A 21,573-nucleotide genomic window follows, 5' to 3' on the forward strand; every position below is an offset into this window, starting at 1 on the left:
GTGCATTTAATATTCAGTGCATGGTCATTCAAGCAGTTTCCCTGGACTAAAATGCAGCTGCTGCTATCAAGCATCGAAGGTAGCAGATCTACATTCAAACCTCTTGAATTAGTGCATGGTCGTGGACGTCCACAGTGCTATGCCTCAGTTTGTGCTGCTCATGAGACAAGTGAACAAACAGTTATATCTAGGGGTGTGAGAATGGTGCTTTTATCAAAACCGAATCGAATAGAATAGGCTAGAACTGCTACCGAATCAAGTACAAATCGAATAGTGAGAGGACCGAATCGAATAGGAATATTTGTGTGATTATTCATTATTGGTGCGAATATTCGTACAATACGAATATCCATGCGTAACAACGAAACATCAGCAGCTACACTATAAGTCACTGAAACTAAGCTTTTGCTTTTGAAGGATGCAACCCGATTTCTGTACAGTCACGGACAAAAGTTTGCGGGATGCAGATTCGCTGAGAGAGTGAAAGACTTCATTGTCCAGCAAAATACGACCTCATCCTACCCTCCGGCTCTCCCTCTCAGTCAAGAGATGAGGGCCAGGAGAGATTCGGGTGGACAGGGTCGCCGCAAAAAATTCATTGCAGCTCAGTCAGGCAATGCATGTCAATGAAATGCATAGAAGCATGTTAAGACATGCATACTCCATCTACTAGACGAATTCTACCTGACTGGCTAGCGAGAAAACGCAGAAATAATTTTTTTTGTGCGAATCTGCATCCCAAAAACTTTTGTTCAGACTCTACATTAACTTGATGCCTATCATGTAATAAGCATATTAAGATTACCTTTTGCTCCCGATGACGACAACATACAAACTAAAGCCAAACCCCAATTGATGAGAGAAATGAGAGCATGAGCCATGGCCTCCGAGGTCGATCGTATGGGCTGGGTTTGCTAAACCTGGCTGGACCCTGTCGCACTGTCCAATCTTGAAGGCCATTGTATGAGCATTATAAACGCCGCCACACAATTGCACCATGTCGCAGTGCTGAACCCTCCTTTCTGCACAGCCCGATTGTGGCAGCATGCTATGTGGCATAAGAATGGGCCCAGTTTTTGAAAAATTCTTTGAAAGAACCATCAACATACCCTATTCGAACTTTGTGCCAGTTATTCAAAAACTATTCGAAAACTTGAGAACAGATTAGATTTGTTTTAAACAACTTTGAACATGAACTATGTATTCTATTTATTCACGAAATCAAATGCCAGGATATCTGACACATTATTCGAACATATTTAATATTCACACACACCTAGTAATATAACATTACCATTTTCAAAGGTGGGTTTTGTTAGGAGGCACTCTCCATGGCACATTATCTGTTTGAGTTATGGTTTATGGGGGTTCAACGTCCCAAAGCGACTCAGGCTATGCGGGATGCCGTGGTGAAAGGGCTCCAGAAATTTCGACCACCTGGAATTCTTTTAACGTGCACTGACATCGCACAGCACATGGGCCTCTAGAATTTCGCCTTCATCAAAATTCGACCAAAGCGGCCAGGATCGAACCCGCGTCTCCCGGGTCAGCAGCAGAGCGCCATAACCACTGAGCCACCGCAGCGGAAAACTTTGAAAGATTGCTGCCAAATGAAAGTAAACATTATAGATCACAGATTCTTAGCTTGGTAGCAATTAATTAAAACAAACAGTTCTGCACAGATTTTTTCGTCGAAGTTTCCAATTTTACTGGAAACATTAGCTAAACTAGAAATATAATGGTCAGTGAGGAGCCAAATAAACTGTGTATTCATTTTTTTCTGGGAAAGGGGGGTTCTCATGCGAAGCTATGTGAGAATGTGCACAAATGAAAAAAGAAGAATCGAACGAGAATTTCCTAGCTGACTGAACTACCTCCAATGCCTGGACTTTCAGCCATTGTTGAGTTCAGCATTTGCTAAGATACTACGTTTACCAACAGCTTTAGCAGTGGCTGTGGCATAGTGAAGATTACTGTGAGATCACTCCACTGAGCGGAATCCATCAATCAGGTGCAGTCTACTGCAGTACAAAGGCCACCTGTGAATTACCCATCCACCCCTGTTGATACCTTCCACATCCGTTGGAGCTCTTCGCAGAGAAAGACAACATAGCTAGATGAACAGGTACTACTGCCGGGACCCAAATCATACTCTCAAGATGTTTTCATGAACATAAATATGCCTACAGAATTTATGCTTTGGAATTTCATGAAGGTGCAAGACATGCGAACGAGGATGTTCTTTAATGCCATAGGTACATGTTTGCATCGGCAACAAGGAGCAGTAAACCTATCCAACTAATTTCATTCACTGGAATACTTCACTGCCTTTTCTGTAATTGCACGGAGTGCCGTAAGCACAGGCTGCAGGCCACCTGCACTGATTTTTGAACGACTGGCACCGTGCACCACACAACGCACTGACAAATCGAACGGCAGAGTGCTGCACCTGAAAAACTAGCTCAGTAAGTGCGGGCGAATTAACCCAACCACATGCACACTGCACCTTCGTCCATTGATACCATGAAAACAAAGGACATGGAGACATAGGATGCGAGTGACTTGGTGTTTTACGTAAACAGTGCTTTCTTTTGCAATAGCATGCTACAGTTCCAAAAGCTGGAACAGTTTTGTATTACATGGAGCTTGAGCAGGCACATATTTCCAGTGCTCATGTGAGTTGATAAGCTTCATCTTTCTAAGCTCTAAAACAACCTTACTATAACAATTTAGGATAGTGTTACCAACACTCTGGAGCTTACTAGTGGGAAAACCACAGCACTTTCACATACCAGTGCAATATACAGCTACCACATATAGCAACCATATACCGCTAACGCCAGCCCATAAAAGAGCACGCAACAGATGGCAACTAGATGGTAGCAGTATATGGTAGCAATAACTTGTAGCGGTATATTGTAATGCTAAGCTAAAACTCAGATTTCTCTATAGTAAGCTCCACAAAGCTGCAGCAAGGTTAAGTAAGGGACTAAAAACAGAAGCAATTGAACGTATATTATACCTGGCGTTCATTCACATGGTGCTTGGCCATTCTCACTCTAAAAAGACGAGCTTTGCAAATCATACGAGCATCTAGCCGTTACAATACAAAGAGCACGAAATGAACCACTAGACAAAAAATATAGTGCTATGTTATCATTTTTGCTCACAGTTGCATGCTCATAACCACTAAAGTTATTTATATTGGGTTTAGTGGTGCACAAGTAACTTAGGCTATCATGCAGCGAACACAGGATAATGGCCATAAAAGGTGCGACGTTAGCCCCCACAAAGGATCAAAGCTAATCAATGGCAATATAATAAACCTCCACTGCACAATCAAAACAACATTCAGCAGCAATAAAAGAATAGATAAGACCATTTTATTCTCTGCCATATAAAAGCCTGTGCTCAAGGTCCCTGTTAATATGCATATTAATCCAAGAGCTCCCTAGATAGTATCCTCAGATGTTGCGATTGATAGGCCAAAGCTTGCACGCTTAGCTGCAACTGTTAAGTTTACGACTGGGCTGACAAATGCACAAGGTAATTCTAAACGTTAGAGCTGACAGCTGCAGGCAGCTGCATGTAATAAATTTAACAGGCATGTATTGTAAAAAGAAAGAACATTTTACTTCAGAACTTAATTCACCCTTCAACAGATGTAAAAAGCACCAGTCCTGCAAGCTTCAGAAAAACAAAGACAGGTTGCTGAGAACCCCGGAAATGTTGGCTGACACCGGTGAAATATTGGCAGCTGCATGAGAGAGTGTTTACGAGGCAGTGACCAACTGCTAACTATGCATAGAACACATGAGAGGAACTTGCCACTGACGTTTCTATCAAATGCATTCCTTACTTTCAGCAAGGACCAGATTCTTTGCAGATTCTTCCTACCAAGTCCTTTCAGCTCGTTCGACTAAGAAAAAACAAGTGTGTAATCAGCTATTTCCTGTTAACTTACCTGAGACCAATTCGATGACCACATGGATCTTCCCTCCAGGCTCAAGGTCAATCTGTAAAAACAAGTCACATTTCCTATTAGTGTCAGGCTCAGACATAGCAATGCGAAAATGACAAAAGCAAAGGCTGCAGTAGGCGAACTTATTTAAAACTACATGTCTTAAACAGCTGTGTCTCTACAACTAGCCATTCTGAACTTGCCCTCACACATTTCTACAGCTATATATCCTCCATGCATTTTTATGCTGCTCTTGCTGTACAAAAAAAATAATTTGGAATGATGATGACAGTCACGACAGCGCGCAGGAGGGACGGCTCTACACGTCAACAAATCTAGGTCTTTCACACTCAGCCCACTTTGCTTCACAAATCCCGATTGTCTAGTAAACGTCAGTTTTAAGCCCATTCATCTCTAAAGCAAGTTCACAGCTCTATAGCTTCACAAATAGAACTGTGTCACAGCTGCCAACAATATGAAAAGAAACGCTTCATACAGCCCAACAAGACCTGTGTGGAACATGCATATAACTGAAGCAAGCTTAGAAAATATTAGACATAGGTGCTCCTCACACAGGATATGTGCAAGAGGCAATCATTCAGCACTTGCCGCCACACTGAGTGTCGTCTACATGAACAGAAACCAAGCGAGGTGCTCAGCTAAGCTCGACACAGTAGACAAATGTGTCACGGTCATAACACCTTTACGTATTATGGTTGTCTTTCTGTTACGTAACATAAAAAAAGGGGGGTAGCTTCTGAAAGCTTGCTAATTGGCACAGTAGTTACGTATGTATATACACAGTACAGCAGAAAACTGCAGATTTTGTTACTGAACTCGGCGTGGAGGTCTTCCATCGACACCATGCTACACGTATACAAGCGCCGAGCGTAGAAGCGGCTATAGGCGCGCGACATACACACTACAACGGCCAGAGTCCCGTTACGACGTGACGACAGTGCGCCGGAATATCGGTTACACGCCATCGCCTGGAGACAATGGCAGAGTCTTTCGCGCTCCGTCGCCCGCCGACAAATTGACCGCAATCAACCACGCTAGGCCGGGTCGCTCGACGCGTCCTTAATTGCGGCCGCCCAGTCTACATGCCTCTGCGAGGAGTAAACATGGAAGTGGCGAGGAGGGGGGTGAGGACGGCGATTTCACAAGCCCCTGTGCCGCGCACGAAAAGACCTTGAGACGCTCGTCGCAAGGTAAACAATAATCTGGCGATTTTGGCTCGCGAGGCGGGCCGATCGAGCACGCCGGCCGGCGCATCACACCTTGGCGCGCGGCGTACGTGAAGCATCCGTGCAGTCGGCGATATACACTGGCCGCGGCGCTGCAGCCAATACCGCGCGCTGCGGGCCAGACAGCGCGCGCGATCGCCAGCACACAGCAGTGGCAGTCGGGGTGGACATCGCGTCGCAGTACGTGGTGAATGGGCGTTCCGACCGGCCGAATGTTTCCCGATTTATCCGCGACGGCCGGGGATCGGAGCAGCGGCGGCGGCCAGGGGGTGGGGAGGAGAGGGGACGACGCGATTGAAGGAATGGCCGCGCTTACCCAAATGTCGTTCTCGTTGCTGCCTTGCTCCTTGGCCGAGTTGGCCAGCTCGTCGAAAGAGACGCTGCAGTTGGCGACGAAATCGTCCGAAGGCAGAGCCGCGTGGAACACGGTGAAGCCCAGGTTCTGGGCGCCGTGCACCTCGGCCGTGAAGTACTCGTTCCAGACGGGCTTGAAGGTCCGCTGCTTGGTGCTGGATCGGCTGATGAGGATATCATCGACATTGATGGACACGTAGGGGTCTATCAGCATCAGTTGAGGCTTCGAGCCGACCACGTTCGCGTGCCGGGTGGTCAAGTCTGTCGGCTTGAGCTCCACGGCTTCGCATATCTTCAGCTTGACGGTGCCCGTAAAGCTTGGCATGTCTGCGGCCCTCTCCGGAGCTTGGGGCTCTGCGCGCCGGTGGTTCCCGCGGGGCCCTCAGCAGCCCTCGAAGCGCCGCGATCCTCGCATATCGGCGCCGGCTCGTCCGCTGCGCCGCTCGGACGTCCCCGGCCTCTCTCGATCGGCAAAAACTGCCTCCAAATTACTTCGTCCCGGCCTCACGAACGGCCGATTTCGCGAGGACTAATTATGCGGGTCAAGCCAGCTATCCCACAATGCGTGAACAGCCGCGGCGCACGCGCAGTATGTCCGCGAAGCCGCAGTCGTCGGACGCGCTCCTTTATTTTGACGACCGCTGCCACACACACTGCCGAGACCCGCGGCGCCGGCACGCTCTCGACGCCACGCTTGACGTCATATCTCGGCGTGTCGCGACTGGCGGCGCTGGAACTCGCTCGAAGAAGGGAACGCGTCAGCCACCGTTCGAGGGAGAGAGGAAGCGCCGAGTCGCCGTTAGGCCTCGTTTCGCTTGAGCCGTCTGCTCGTCAACTCTTTAGGCACGGCTGCTCATTACTGCCGGGTCGCAGCTTTTTATCAACCGCAACAGAGACGAGCTTCAGCCGCGCATTGTCGCTGGCTCATCGACGCATCGCGAGATGGGACGAAGCGCGCGAGAGCAGTACCTGATGCGTTGGCCGGCGCTCGAGAAGCAATCAACAAGCATATCGGCGCTCGCCAAAGCGAGTTGCTCTGCGTGGCGCCGGAACTATGCGGGGAAGTCATACCGCAGGATTTCCCTTTTTTTTATTTGTGCGTATGCCGCTTTTACCTGTAGCTCTAATCGCAAGCGGCATACAATAGCAATGAATTAAACACTTTACTACCAGATGATCAATATGCTTATTTCAAAACCGCTTAGGTGAGACAATACTCAATTGCGGTACGACTACACTTGTGCAGAAGGGATTTCGCGTCCTATGCACGGGTCCGATTTGAAAAACCAAAAATCACATTCACGCTACGCGTCAGGAATACGCACTAGCAATGAAAATGATAGCCGCCCAAGTGGACAGCGCGTGTTAATAAAAGGGCGCCTGCAAGGTCTAGAGGATGTTTTCGTCGCCGACTCATCGCAAGGAAGTGAGAGCGAGAGATGACGCACAGCTCACACTATAGCTGTTATCAAGAAGCGCGATGACTTCACTACGGGAAGTAAATATCGCTCGCTAGATGGACAGCGCGGGCGCTTCCAGGTAACAAGCGACGTGACAGGAAAAGGAGCTATATATATATTTAGAGTGCAAGATAAACATAGACTATTTGATTTATATATACTACATCGCGAACGGCTCGAATCGCCGAAGGACACCACGAATCGGGTGGAGGGCAGATTACTTCAGGGAGACACAGCTTTCCTAATTCATTGTTTTCCCTTTGCTTCCTGCAGATTCTTTCACTTGGCGCCAGCATTGTACTGTTATCTCTCGCGATGTCTTTCCGGTGTGAACGAACGCGCTATCGACGCGTCGCGTGCGTAGTTGACAGCGCCGCAGTGGAGCCACTGGACAGCAGTTCATCGATCTAGTTGTAGCACAAAGAAAGGAAAATCGTTTCCTTCCTCCATGAGTCGTACCGACACTTGGCTACAATTGGCCGAAACTTGACATCACAGACTTTGCGCAGACGGCTGATTTGACTGTGTTGACGTTGCGTTAGGGTGGCTAGCTGCGTTCACTTCATATTTAGGAGCGCACGCGCGTGTTCCTACGGGAAAGCGAGAAAAAGCCTGAGGCGGACAGCCCGTAGTTCTTCCACTTATTTGTCATCTCGGCGCGCGCTAAGTTACAAAATTCGTCGCGTACGTACAGCACTAACGTTTCGAAGACAGGCGCACGGCGACTGATACCAAAATTTGGGACTTGTGCAGTTTTTCGCTTTATTTACAGTGATTAGGCGCCAAGGCAAGGCGACGGCTGGCAGCCGCAACCTCGAAATTTTCCAAACGACATAAAAAATTTGCTGCTTCCTTCAAACCCCGTACGAGAAGGATGCTACCTGATGATGCAGCCCAGGAGCTGCGCTGCATTTTGTTCATTTTATTTTTATGAGGAGGCAACGCCAGAAACACAGCATTCCAATCGGAATTTGATTCCGCCTTCTCGCTACGAATATCCTGGCGACGACCCTGCTCGTTTTTTTTAATTGGTTTTTGGGGAAGGAAATGGCGCAGTATCTGTCTCATATATCGTTGGAAACCTGAACCACGCCGTAAGGGAAGGGGAAAGGAGGGAGCGAAAGAAGAAAGGAATGAAGAGGTGCCGTAGTGGAGGGCTCCGGAATAATTTCGACCACCTGGGGATATTTAACGTGCACTGACATCGCACAGCACACGGGCGCCTTAGCGTTTTTCCTCCATAAAAACGCAGCCTCCGCTGTCGCGTTCGAACCCGGGAACTCCGGGTCAGTAGTCGAGCGCCCGAACCACTGAGCCATCGCGGCGGGTGAGACCGCAACGCCTCGTTTTTATTTTTTCCATAATGAGGCTGTCCCGTGGACATACACGGGACATCATTTTTCGGCCTTAGAAAATCTCTAAACGTTGCCTAAATAATGTTTTGGCCAAAAAAAAAGAGAGAGTCCTATTTACTTGTCCAGTTCTTGACTTGAAAGTCTGCATCTGAAATGACCTGATTTGGGCGTGAAGCAGACGTTCGTTTCTGTCGAATGGAGTAAACTTACATCAGTAGAGATTATTTCTTCTTGCAAAGTTTCTTTCAGGTATGTTGTACCATGGGTGGAGCTCAGCGTCGGCGTGCGGTCAAGCCATATCTTGACTCCCGAAACAAGCGTCAAAACACGCGTCGCGTCGCCGTGCACATATACGGCGGCACAACGAGAGGCAATTGCGCTTGTTTCCTGTTTCGACAACGCCAGCGTGTATCGTTCTGTGACGTCCTTGTGCGCAAGTTGAAGCCGCCGCTATGGCGGCTTCAAGACAAAGACAATTCTTGCCTAGAGTGCGCACCGCCAAAGCGCGAAGAAATAAACAAATTTGTGCGCTTAAATGGTCAAACAAACACAAAAGCTGATCGCTATATGTAAACAGGTAAGTCTAAATGGCCTAGCCAGCAAACATTCACGCGAGTGGACAGATGTATTACACCACCTGTAACGTAAGCATGTGCCTGAAATTTGTCACATATGTGCGCCTATATTCCTGAAGTCTGCATGAAAAAGAAGAAATAATTTTATTGAGCCAGAGCCGAGAAATCTAGTATTAACCTTTTGGGGTGGGGCCGTCCCTGGGACGCAGAACTTTTTGGACACGGCTAGTTGTGGGGACGTTTTTTGGATGTCTTCGGGAAAAATGAGGACCTCCTGGGGACATTCCAAATGTCCTGATGGGATATTTCAGGGAGATTTTGAGGAGGTTTTGTGTTTGTTGGGTATCATAACTAAGCTAGTAGAGTCACCCATGATTGTATCATATAGACAACTCTATCACCTTTTTGTTGCCGTTCAAGTGCAAGCACGATGAAAAGAAATTCGAGAAGCGTACAATGTAGGCACCGCTTTGTCCTCATTCCTTTTTTATCGCCCCTGTATTTTTTCCTTCGTATAGTTTTCTTAACAGTCATTCAACTATTAATTCCAAAGTTTTAGACCTGCAGAACTCGAGGTAAACCGCTAACATCATTATTTAGCAAATAGCAAATACTCCCGACCTGTGTTACAGGCCTAGCTTAGACAGGAGTGGGGCACAGACATAATAATTAAAACGATAAGTGCATTGCAACAGAAATAGCTAGCGAACAGAGTCAAAAGCAGAACACAAAATCGATTACAAAGGCAGATAACTGTCAATGACATCGAACTTGGCCGAAAACAGGGATACACGTGAGCCCTTTTCGAGTGGATATTTATTAATTACAAGGCGTTTTCTTCTCGCTTCCGAAGAAGTGTGCGAAAGCTAACGGGATTTTCGAAGTAAAGAGGGAGGAAAATAAGGAGAAAGAAAAAATGAAAATTGGTTTTTGAGGTAAGGAAAGGCGCAGTAACCACACCGTGAGGGATGGGATGAAGGGAAAAAATAAAGAGAGAAAGCGGCGCCGTAGTGGACGGCTCCGGCATAATTTCGACCACTTGGGGATCTTTAACGTGCACTGACATGACACAGCACACGGGCGCCTTTTGTGTTCCACCTCCATCGAAAAGGTTCTATCGAAACGCGGCCGGTACTGAACACGGCTCTTCCAGCTCAGCAGGAAATAAAGAAGGCAAAAAGAAAGAGAGCAAGAAATAAAAAAAAATGGCAGTGGCTTAACTTGGCTAGCCCTGGAATACAGCGAAAAGCAAGCACGCTTGCTAAGCGTCTGAGGCTCGTCCATGGCAGCTCCGCTACACGCTCGCGGCAGCCATTCTATAAGTGTATACCCACACGATCACTTGGCTATGACGTGCTACCACATGGTCTTACGACAGCCCCCCATCGGATGTCATCACGTGACTTCACATCACCCCATCGGATATTCTTAATGTCAAAGGTCAACCCGATGTCAAGGCCAAGAGGCCAAAGGTCAGGGGTTCGACACCATAACTGTACCACATATGGTCATACAAGGCTACCCTTGGTTGGGCTGAATGTCGTTCAAGGTCATTCTCCGGCCTACGCGACGACTGCTTTACCTAAAGTAGTGAAGCTTTTCGCTTCAAAAATCAAAAAGAAAAGGAAGGCGATAGGTGGCACTTGCCAAGCGCGCCACATATGGACAGGATGGTTGCCATGACGATGGATGGATGGATGGATGGATGGATGGATGGATGGATGGATGGATGGATGGATGGATGGATGGATGGATGGATGGATGGATGGATGGGTGGGTGGATGGATGGATGGATCGGGCGGTGGCTCAAGCCACCTAGCCATGACTTGTGAAATTTTACTCTTGTCTTGATTTTAGCCACCAGTTAGATAACCTTCGCTTGGCTATTCTAACCTCTTAAAATCTACTTTCCCTTCGCCGTCCCTAAACCCCAATGCCTTGGGTAAATCAGCCCCGCTGCTTTCCACTGCAGGGTGAAGTCCTTTACAGAAAAGTATCAAGTGTTCAGCCGTTTCCTCCTCCTCTCCGCACGCAACGCACAACGTGTCTATCTCGCGGTACTTGACTCTATATGTCACAATGGCCAATATGACAGCGCCCCCAGGTGCGCAGAATATTCAAAACGCGGGCTCTTGCCAATCAGAATCCAGGACTTCAAGCGCTTTGTCAAGGTGCGAAAAACTTTCGGATTAAAGCTTAGACTGCATAAGGAAGCTTAAAAGGCGCTTACACCGCGTTTAAATTACGCCAATCGAGGATTCTCCTGACGCTCTGCAAGTTTTGCAGTGTCAGCTGTTATTGTGGGGTTTGATGTCCCGAATAAGCGACAAATAGGCTATAACAGATGCCGCAGTGGAGTGCTCCGGATTAATTTAAACCACCTGGGGTTCCTTAACGTGCATCGACATCGGAAGCATATTATCCCCCTGCAAAGCACAGTAATTTTATGCAGTTATCAATGGGAGGAGGTTTAAAACGTGACACGTACCGGAGGTCTCGAAGTTAGCAAACAAAGGGGATTTAAACTTCGGTTAAAATCATCGCAACTGATAGAGCTTCGCATGTTTAGAAGAGAGTTGGTTTCCGTTGCCAAGCGTAATAATAATAATAATTGGTCTTTTGGGGAAAGGAAATGGCGCAGTATCTGTCTCATATATCTTTCAATTTCAATTTCAATTTATTTCCCAGAAGGTTCTGGTCGGCTGACTGGGCTAAAAGCTGTGCGTAAACAGCTTGACGAGGCCCCAGCCAGCCGTTACAAGGCATAACAGCACACATTAAAAGAATATTCATATACATCGAGAAGAAAATAGTTGATACAACAATGAAACAAAAGGGTATCATGGATTCAAGTAAATGCAGTGAACATATAGTTATATTAAGAGGACACCAAAAATATCAGTTCGGCAAGTAACACTAACTGCAAGGAAATATGCATACAATCAGCTCAATAAATGACAGCAAATCTTACACACTTTATTAACACTTTAAACGAGAAGTTTGTTAAAAAAAAACTAAGGAAAACTGGAGAGAAATTTTCAGCTAAGAGAAAGAACATCAGGTTACATCATTACAAAATAATGACGTAGTGTAGCTTTGGTAGATTTATTCGTGTCTTTGTATTTGTTGAGAATTGCGGGAAGATTGTATTCTAGTGTCTGCAGCCTGTAGTCTGTTCGAAAAAACGGTACTAGCCATTTGTCTGTGTTGCGTGTGTTTACTGGATGGCTATTTTCTTTTAGCAGTGTGTTACCTTCTACCATTGATCTGAAGCTGGAAGGGAAATAGTATGACAACAGAATTCGCAATTCGTACATATTTTGAATCCTTACAACATTGTGCGCCTGGAGAGCTTGTCGAGTATGACCTAAGTAATCAAGATTCGCAATATGACGAATGGCTTTCTTTTGGAGCAATGAAATTTTCTCTATGTTTGTTTTAGTAGTTGTGAGCCAAACTAAGGAACAGTAATTAATGCGTGAGGCAAATAGCGCATTATATATCTGAAGTTTTATTTTACAAGGAAGAACCCTGACACCTGGACACCTGAACCGCGCCAAAGTAAGTATTCCGCATTTTTAGCGACGGAAATCTACCACAAGGCTTGGGCAGAATACCCAGCCCCTAAAAGGGAGTGCACTGCAAACAATGATCAACCCAAATGAGAGTTTAAATGGTTCGCGCCGCCCTTGAAAATTGATATGTGGAAATATTTACTCCATATTGATGGAGTGAATGGTAAATGACCTATTTTACTCCATGCACTGAATTATGGGGGCGCAAAGGAGGATTCTCCCCTTTTGATCAATGAAGATGGATAAATGATGTCGCCATTTTTGCGTTCCAGTTCTGAGGGTAGTGAAAATTTTGCTCCCTTGCACTCCAAATACATCCCTTGTAAAGTGGAGTAGACCCGCTGCGGTAGCTCAGTGGTTAGGCGCTCGGCTACTGATCCGGAGTTGAAAATTGGTTTTTTGGGGAAAGGAAATGGAGCAGTATCTGTCTCACATATCGGCGGGCACCTTAACCGCGCCGTAAGAGAAGGGATAAAGGAGGGAGTGAAATAAGGAAGAGGTGCCGTAGTGGAGGGCTCCGGAATAACTTCGACCACCTGGGGATCTTTAACGTGCACTGACATCGCACAGCACACGGGCGCCTTTGCGTTTCGCCTCCACCGAAACGCAGCCGCCGCGGTCGGGTTCGAACCCGGGAACCCCCGATCAGTAGCCGAGCTCTCTAACCCGGGTTCGAACCCGACCGCCGCGAACGCGCTTCGATTGAGGCGAAACGCAAAGGCTCCCGTTTGCTGTGCGGCACCTCTTCTTCTCTTTCCCTCCCACCTTCCTTTACGGCGCTGTTCGGGTGCCCACTGAGATGTGGGACTGCACCATTTCCTTTCCTCAAAAACAAATTTTCATCTTACCTGCCGCGGTGGCTCAGTGGTTAGCGCGCTCGGCTACTGATCCAGAGTTCCCGGGTTCGAACCCGACCGCGGCGGCTGCGTTTCGATGGAGGCGAAACGCAAAGGCGCCCGTGTGCTGTGCGATGTCAATGCACTTAAAGATCCCCAGGTGGTCGAAATTATTCCGGAGCCCTCCACTACGGCACCTCTTTCTTCTTTCACCCCCTCTATCATTTCCCTTACGGCGTGGTTGAGGTGTCCGCCGATATGTGAAACGGATAGTGTGCCATTTCCTTTCCCCCAAAAATTGGCTGTGGTTTAGCTCTGGTTAAACCTGGAGTGACGCGATAGCTATACAGCTGGCCGAGTGGAACTCGCTCAGTCGAATTGCACAGTCAGTATTTCGCCGCTCCGCTTCGCTGGGCGTTCCTCCTCCATCTTCGTCCCACTTGACACGGCGCATGCGCGCAGCTGTTGCAGCTCGATTTCGCGCGCGCGCCGCGCCGCGCCGCCGGCAGCAGCAGCTGCTCCGCACCACGTGGCTGGTCACGTGACCAACCCCGTGGCGGTGCCGCCACTGTCAAGTGCCACCGCCACGCTGAAGGCTCGAAATGCTACTGTAATGTAGCTGCCGCTACAAAATTAATTTTTTCATTTCAGAAATAAAATAAGACCTCCTTTTGGGTGTGCTCTGGATGTCAAGCCATATAAACTCCCATTTGGATGTTTTTTGTTAAGAGTGTGGGCTAGAGGACAGCTTACTCAACTTTTACTTTAATAAAGGGTAATTCGTGTCTACAGTGTGCGGTCATGGGAGAAAAAAAAGCTCAGGACAGAGCGGAGCTTGCGCTAAGGCTGGCCGGTGATAGTCATAGACATCACCACACGCCATCACTTGGTGCGTCACGTGGGAGACCGACTCCTTCCGTTTTACATTTTATGACCAAGCTTCAATGTTATCGCTGAATGCGCCCTTTTGAGCTTTTCCCTCCATGTGTGCGACCTCAGCGCTCGACCGCCATGTTGCTGCGCTGCCAGTTGCCTGCATAGGCGCGTTATTACGTCACGTGAATAAATAACCTCAAAACGCGTGAGCCTTTTGACAGTCTCCGATGGCAAGTCTGTACAGATGGCAGTTATCCCTTCCCTTACGGCGCGGTTCAGGTGTCCGCCGAGATGTGAGACAGATACTGCGCCATTTCCTTTCTCCAACAACCAATTTATGCATGCATCTCCTTGTTCCTGGCTCGCTCCCCGTGTGTCGTGCCGACTGAAAGAATTTCAAGCCATGAATAAGTTTTGGGTGACCTGAAAGAATTTAAGCCATGAGGAAGAGAGTCGGGGAGAACACCGCAGCGCCGCGTTATAGTGGTAATACGCGGCACACGCTCTGCTAAAAGTCTCTATTAAAATGTACCCATCGCGGCAGCTCAGTGGTTACAGTGTTCGGCTGTTCTGCACGACGTCGCGGGTTTAATCTCGACCACAGCGACTGTGTTTCGATGGAAGCGGTTCGTGTTCACTGGAGAGAAACAGATACCGCGACTTTCCTTTCCTGATAACCGTTATTGTATTAAAATGTCATGGCTTGAGCGCTATTCTATCGGGCGAGGATGATGCCGAAACACCCCCTCTCTGGGCTGTTGCAAACCGGTTCCGCTGCCGCTTTCACCGCGCTAGCGCGGGGCGCACACAAGAGCTCTTTAAGCAAAGTGGCGACGCTCAAAGAGCCCTTATTGGTAATGTCTACAGACCTTTTCCCGACACTAGAAGCAACCAGTTGGTGGGAATGTGGAGAAAGCGTGGGGGGAGCTATATCATGAGCTCTTTACTGTTGAGAGCACAACCCGTTGACCAAAATGGCGGCGTACGCCCTTCGACCTCTTTTTGAAAAGTCCTCCGTGGACGTTCCTAACGGGACTTACAATAAAGGTGTGGTATTCCTTGGATGTTGAAGGACGCCGCGCTTCACGAGTATCATCCAGCAACAGTTTTCTAAATGCGTTTTGCAGAAGCCGAGTTGTCTGTAGTCAAGATTTGAATTTCAGCGTCTTTGCGCCTTTCCCTCTCCCCTCGTCACTTCTTACAAGCTCAAAAGTCGGTTACTGTGGTTTCTGAGGAAAGGAAATGGAGTCGCCAGGGAGGAGAGGAAGGTGCGAGTGAACGATGGAAAAATGAAAAGGGGGGGGCGGAACTGCCTCACCCACCGAAGCAAGCGACACTGCTAACTGGCTGCGGCCATGGTAGCTGCGTTACGCCTGAATCTAACCGATAGCCACATCTGAACAGATTTTCACAGGAGGATGCAACTGAGGACGACGCGAGCATAAAAAAAGCAGCCGGAAAGGACGCGCCAACTTTCACACACGATTGTGGGTTCTCTGCTTCATGTGTTATTTGGCTCTGGTGTTTAAGACGAGAGAACGTAGTGATTGGACGAGTTTATGCACTCTTCTCAGATGTTTCAGAGCCCCTCTAAACATTTACTGACCATGACGAACACATAAGCATGTAACAATCCATACGGAATCCACTTTTCTTTCTTTAATCCTGTTATCCTCCTCCCCGTGTACGGCTGCTGACCGGGGATAAACCAGTCAACCTCTACACCTTAAGGTGACCTGCACGTGACGCCTAGGACGCCATGATGGCGTACCATGCATAGCGTCGTCCACCATGCTTTCACGGGCCAGGTGGCGATAAGGAGACAGTACATGCTACTGATGTGCACCTGGTCCATCAACATGACGGCCAGTGTGACAAGCCATCTCCACATTCTTCTCTCCTGCGAGAATTATCTCCCTCTCCTAGTGCGAGAGCACTACTCCATTGGGTAAACCTCAAGCAAGATCTTGCGATGTTTGTATGCTTGTGGTGTTTGTACCAAATGAAATAAAAATAAATCAAATAAATATCTGCGACTGGAGTTAGAATTCTGTGGCAGAGCGAACAGATCAACTTCGCTGGCCACTGCACGAGAGTACTAGGCTGTCGCCACAGCTGAACCCGCCTCAGTGTTAAATGGCAAAACACCCCCGCACTGTGCATTGCACGTCTTCATCACTAATACTACTATCAAACTAATATTCACGCTTGGAGCTATGTGGCGGTAGTAACAGATGTGCGCTTGCATTTGTTGGTGTGAACAATGTTGTGGCAGAAACACAGCACTAGAGCAATATGCATTGGCACTGACAACATTGCTGCGGGAACGCTGCACAGGAGCATAGGCCGCTGGCGTACATAGGGTAAATTGGCATCAAAGAAAAGTTGAAGACGCACATAACTGGCTCCCTGTGTCAGTGGACACCTCAATCGCACTTTCAGGTACATGGAGGTGGAGATCAACTGAAAAAAACTGTGCTTTCGCACAATATTTCATGCTTAGCGATGCTAAACTGCCAGCCATTTTTTCTCTAAGGACAATGTGTTTGTATCGACTCTATTCATTCACAGATTTGGCGACTAATTTCGAAACTAAAAGCACAAACTAAGGGTGGTAGTGATGAAAATCAATATATAGAAAGGGTGGCTAGGAGACCGGTCCTAGTGGCAGGGGCCCTCAGTCCCATAGCTTCTGTTATCCTGAGGGCTCAAACTATCAGCCGCTCCTCGCGGGATAAAGGTGGAAGGGGCAGCGCACACCGTCTCCCTAGTAGGCATTCAGAGTGGCTCAAGTGTGATCCCACCATTTCCCATAAGACCTGGAATGGAGGGTGCTGACAAAGTGAGCCCCCTCCCTTCCGCTTATTCAGACAACCGGACTGCCTTACTCATGTGACTGCGACGCAATGCAACCACATGTTGTTGCGTGCCATGGTTGCTTGCAGTGCGCCACGCAACTGATGTCACATGAATAAGGTCTACAGTGTGATGCGCAGACGGCAATACCTAGGCAGGTAACTGATGGAGGTGCGAATGTCGGTGGCGGTACAAATGCTTGCAGCTTTGGATGCAGAAATATCTTTATTTCGTACCACTGTGCCATCCAGGAGACGCACATCAGCCGAGCCTGCGACGCACTGGCTTCCATTCTTGCAAAGCAAACCACGTTGGGTAGTCGCGTAAAATATAACACCACCAATGTCCCGGGAAGTGCAATATTTCACACGTCGCGCACATACGCACACATGCATGGCACTCACATACACACACGCACAAACACACACACACAAATATGTGCACTCACAGTTGCATAAGCGCAAGTAGCATTTTAACACACCCCCTCTAATAATAGTGAAACTACCAATTGCAATGCTCACAGGGAGTTCTATATGTTTAACCAGTGCCAAAACATGTAGCACATCAATTGGTCTTCACTTGTCACAGTGGGCAGGTATTACTGGTACTGTATTAGTACAAAATTAAGCACGTTGTGGTTTCAAGCATCCTAATTTTTTGACGGCCTTAATTCAGAAAAGGAAAGTGAAATAGCAAACACCAACACAATTAAATTCTAAGCAGCACACTCTCGTAGTCCGACCATTTCCCTCAAGAAAAAAAAGAAGAGGTGGTCAGGGAGAGTTGCTGGATGTGCTTAAGTTTACATTAATACAGGGTTTCGACTATGGGTTAACGTTCATTAGAAGAATGGCAAAGAGAAAGTAAACTCTCAAGCGCACAAAACAGTGGGCACCTTCCAATCCATTCCTTGATATTCAATGAAATCAGTGATAAGATGAACATAAGATCCAGAAGACAGGTGTAAACAACTTTGCAGTGCAAATATATGCCTATAAAATCTCAGCGACAAAAAAAAAAAAAAAAAACCCTGCGACAAATGCAGAAGCCAAGCCTTCACGCCTGCATACACCTATCGGCACACCGATTCTGTACACATCGCCGCAAAAAGCATAATTGCTGATGAATCGCAAAGCAGACAGCTATTTTAGCTATCAGTTGCATATATTGCTGCTAGCAACCATGCAAGGTACAAATTCCCTCCAAAAATGTAGAAGTTCTTACAGCAGGTACTTGAATGCATCCTACCAGGCCTTGAATAATGCCGCGTGGTCTGCTTCGATGCATTTCTGCCACGTACAGTGCATCGCAGCTTTGCAGTCCGTAGGAGCTACTGCACTTGTTATTGACGCATGTGGTGTTCTGGCCTCTGCTAGCCACTTTCTATGCAGAATGATTCTGAGGGTTTCCAAGGTTGCCAAAGGTTCTATACTCTGTTTCATACACAGCAGGCAACGCTGCGGAGCAGTATGCCCGCGAAACAATATTACTCCGCCACATATCATTCTTTTTTTTTTTTAAACTTCGGTGAGTGAGTGGACAAAAACAAAGATTGTTATAAAACGAAGTGGTAGTATAGAAAATCATGTTCGAAGTTCTGAGGCGCTCAGTGTTCGGGCCATCTGGCCATAATTTTCACTGAGGGTAAACTGCTTTTTGGGTGTGGATGGAGTAAGAGCGATACAGCCTGCCAACCTTGTAAAGTAAACGCTCGTTAATTTGAACTTCACGGGACCGGGAAAAAGGTTTGAATTATCCGTAGCGGAACCGACTTGCTTTCGAATTAACGGGCTTTTTTATACTCAGACCTCTCTGGAGCTTGGCCGGACCAAGTAGTGTAGTTCGAATTATCCGAAAATTCGAATTATCGATGTTCGAATTAACGAGCTTTCATTGTATCATATCGCCACATGTAATTCTTGCTTCTCAAAGTCTCGATATGAGTCGCAGGACGAAATTGTAGCAAGAGGTATAACAAAGTCCAGGAGGTGCCAGCTGCGGCACTTAAGTTTTGTCGCAACGAAATATGCTTGTATTCACTTTGGTTGTATGGCGAACTACTTTTTGGACGCGGACTTAGCTGTGCGAACAGATGCGCTAGCTTTGGCAGCATTGCGTGCAATGTATAAAACGGAGTACAGAATGCCCCAATACCTAAGCCTAAATACTAACTCCTCATGCAGGTAAGCATAGCTTATCAACCAAGTGTGTCGGGCACTCCCGCTATCATCTAAGTAAGCTTTTGCTGTACATCCTGTGCCTTGTGACAGCTGCAATTCTGTGCACATTTATAAAATGCACTGTGCGCACATAAAACCATGTGCACCAGAACTACATTCAAAATGAAACTATGCACCCACAGCTCCACAATGGCCAACACTTCGACACACACTAAAAAGACAGTTCTCTTGAGGCAAATAATGCATAGCTAAAGATGACTGCAGTGGTACCAAACATAACATGAAGAAAAAGTGTCTTGGAGCAAGACACCTGGGGCGGTGGTGTGCCCTGCACACCTTTTATCTATGTTCTGCCCTTCACAATGTTGCTTTCATGTAAACTGCTGAATCAACCACTCCAGCTGTCTCAACCACCCCACGCCATGCAAAAGACACAATATCAGCTCATTTCCATATGTTCAGGCCAAACTGGCATGGGCAATAGCAAGTGTCAGTAGGACCAATTTAAGTTCCACTTCACATTTCTGTGACAATAAAGACTGCTGTGGACTCGGGGACATTCTCGAGCTGGAAATAACCACAGCCACATCAATTAACAGGCGGGAATGTAAATGCAGAACTGTAATATCCTTAAAACTGAAAACCATGCACTGACCTGCAGCATGCTATAGGATAGACTAAACAAAATCAAATGAAGTAAGCAAATTTAGAGATCTCCTCAAGTTGCAGATCTCTTCTGCGCAGCCATCAAACACAGGGCTTCTTTGCATAGATTTTCATTTCAGCTTAGTATCAGTTTTACCACTATGCAAATGTTCAAGCCACTGCCAAGCTCACAAAAGGCTTTGGCATACAAAATTTAGACCTCTGCATTTTAGGCACCTTCTACTACAGTTTGTCACCTTTTGTCTGACAGGACTGCACCAGAAGACAACCACAATAAAAGTTGATAAATACTCTTATTTGGTAGAGATCAGAAAAAGGATTTAAAAAAAAACAGGCAGATGCGGAGAAGGGACAACACAAGATGCTTCACAACAAGAACGTGCAAGAAAACGAAAAAGTGATGCAAAATGCCACTGAACAACATTGTCAGTGTGAGCATGAACACCGTGATGAAGGTTGATGAGAGTTGCAAACCAAAGAAAGTGCTAATGCAAGCTGTGCGCTCCTCCCTCAAGGTGCTCGGAAACAATGAGAAGGATGTAAAAGGTGCTTCATCGACAATATTTCAACTGAACAGCACACAGCCAACATGCCTGAAGGCAAGCAAGCACAGGTACTTTCCTCGTGTGAGGCTGCACAAAAATTTAATATACAATAAGCAGCGAAAGAAAAAGGTTGGCAACGCTCGGGGCTGGCAGTACGGACTGCTCAACAGTCATTACCAGACTGAGGAAAAATATATAAAAGGAGCGCTAATTCCATTTGCTGGCCACGACAGTGTCACTAACAATATGATCTACACAGATCCGTTAACATGTGCTGCTACCTGGTGACCACAAAGGCAACTATACCTACGCACTTGTCACCAGAACCTTTTGACCACACCGATTTTGAAATTCCTTAAGAGGCCCATGAATTGAAACCTAGCACCTCCAACTGGTCCATGAAGTCGGAGGTTAACTCATAGTGCTGCTCGTGGCAGTTAGGTACACCGTGGACAAAGTGACATTGGCCTAGATTTTTTAAATACCACTTTCTAATGACCATGAGTCCACTTTCTCCGAAAATGGGGCTAGAAAGTCAAATGGCAGACATGTATAGTCACCACAGGCTGTTCTGTCACTACAGCTAAACTGCAATGACATCAGGCAAGACTTTTTTATTAAATAAAACTGAAGATAAGAAGTTGCGTACCTGAATACAAAAAAGACGACGAAAACGAACTGTAAAGATTTACAAAAAAAAGAAGCAAACCTATGACACTCGACATCATCAGCAACGTCACGAGTTCGAAAATAGTGCAATTTTAATTTCAAATTTCTTAGCCATGGAAGTGTCCTTTTCTAAAGAACAAATGTTAACACTGTCATGAAAGGTGCAGCTATTAGGCTTTATTAAAAACCTGATGGCCTCATTCTCGGTATCCCTTTAAATAAATTTTCAAGGCACTCAAAATAGAAAGCTTGCAGTGTGGCACTAATAGCCTGATTGCACGGAGTATTTAAACTTTACATATTGGCTGTGGGGCGTTCTGGGGACTTCGATTCAGACCTTCGTAACAAGCTTAACTAAACCGCTTTCTACTATGTTCATACAGAGTAAAGTGCTTCAGGGCCCCTTTAAACCACATCC

The 21,573-nt window shown here is 46.8% G+C and overlaps 1 protein-coding gene across 2 annotated transcripts in view; it reads right to left on the bottom strand.

Moving 5' to 3' along the window:
* Pkc98E (Protein kinase C) overlaps positions 1–6,137 on the bottom strand; it is a 46,866-nt gene extending 40,729 nt beyond the window's left edge. For both annotated transcript variants that reach the window (XM_077666421.1, XM_077666422.1), the window contains exons 1-2: positions 5,525–6,137; positions 3,965–4,016 (exon numbers count right to left, since the gene is read on the bottom strand). In XM_077666421.1, coding sequence (XP_077522547.1) covers positions 3,965–4,016; positions 5,525–5,887 — 415 coding nt within the window. In that variant the 5' untranslated portion in view covers positions 5,888–6,137. The remainder of the gene's footprint in view (positions 1–3,964; positions 4,017–5,524) is intronic.
* Positions 6,138–21,573: the final 15,436 nt, after the last annotated feature.

Source organism: Amblyomma americanum, chromosome 5 (genome assembly GCF_052857255.1).
Source record: "Amblyomma americanum isolate KBUSLIRL-KWMA chromosome 5, ASM5285725v1, whole genome shotgun sequence".
Taxonomy (NCBI): domain Eukaryota; kingdom Metazoa; phylum Arthropoda; class Arachnida; order Ixodida; family Ixodidae; genus Amblyomma; species Amblyomma americanum.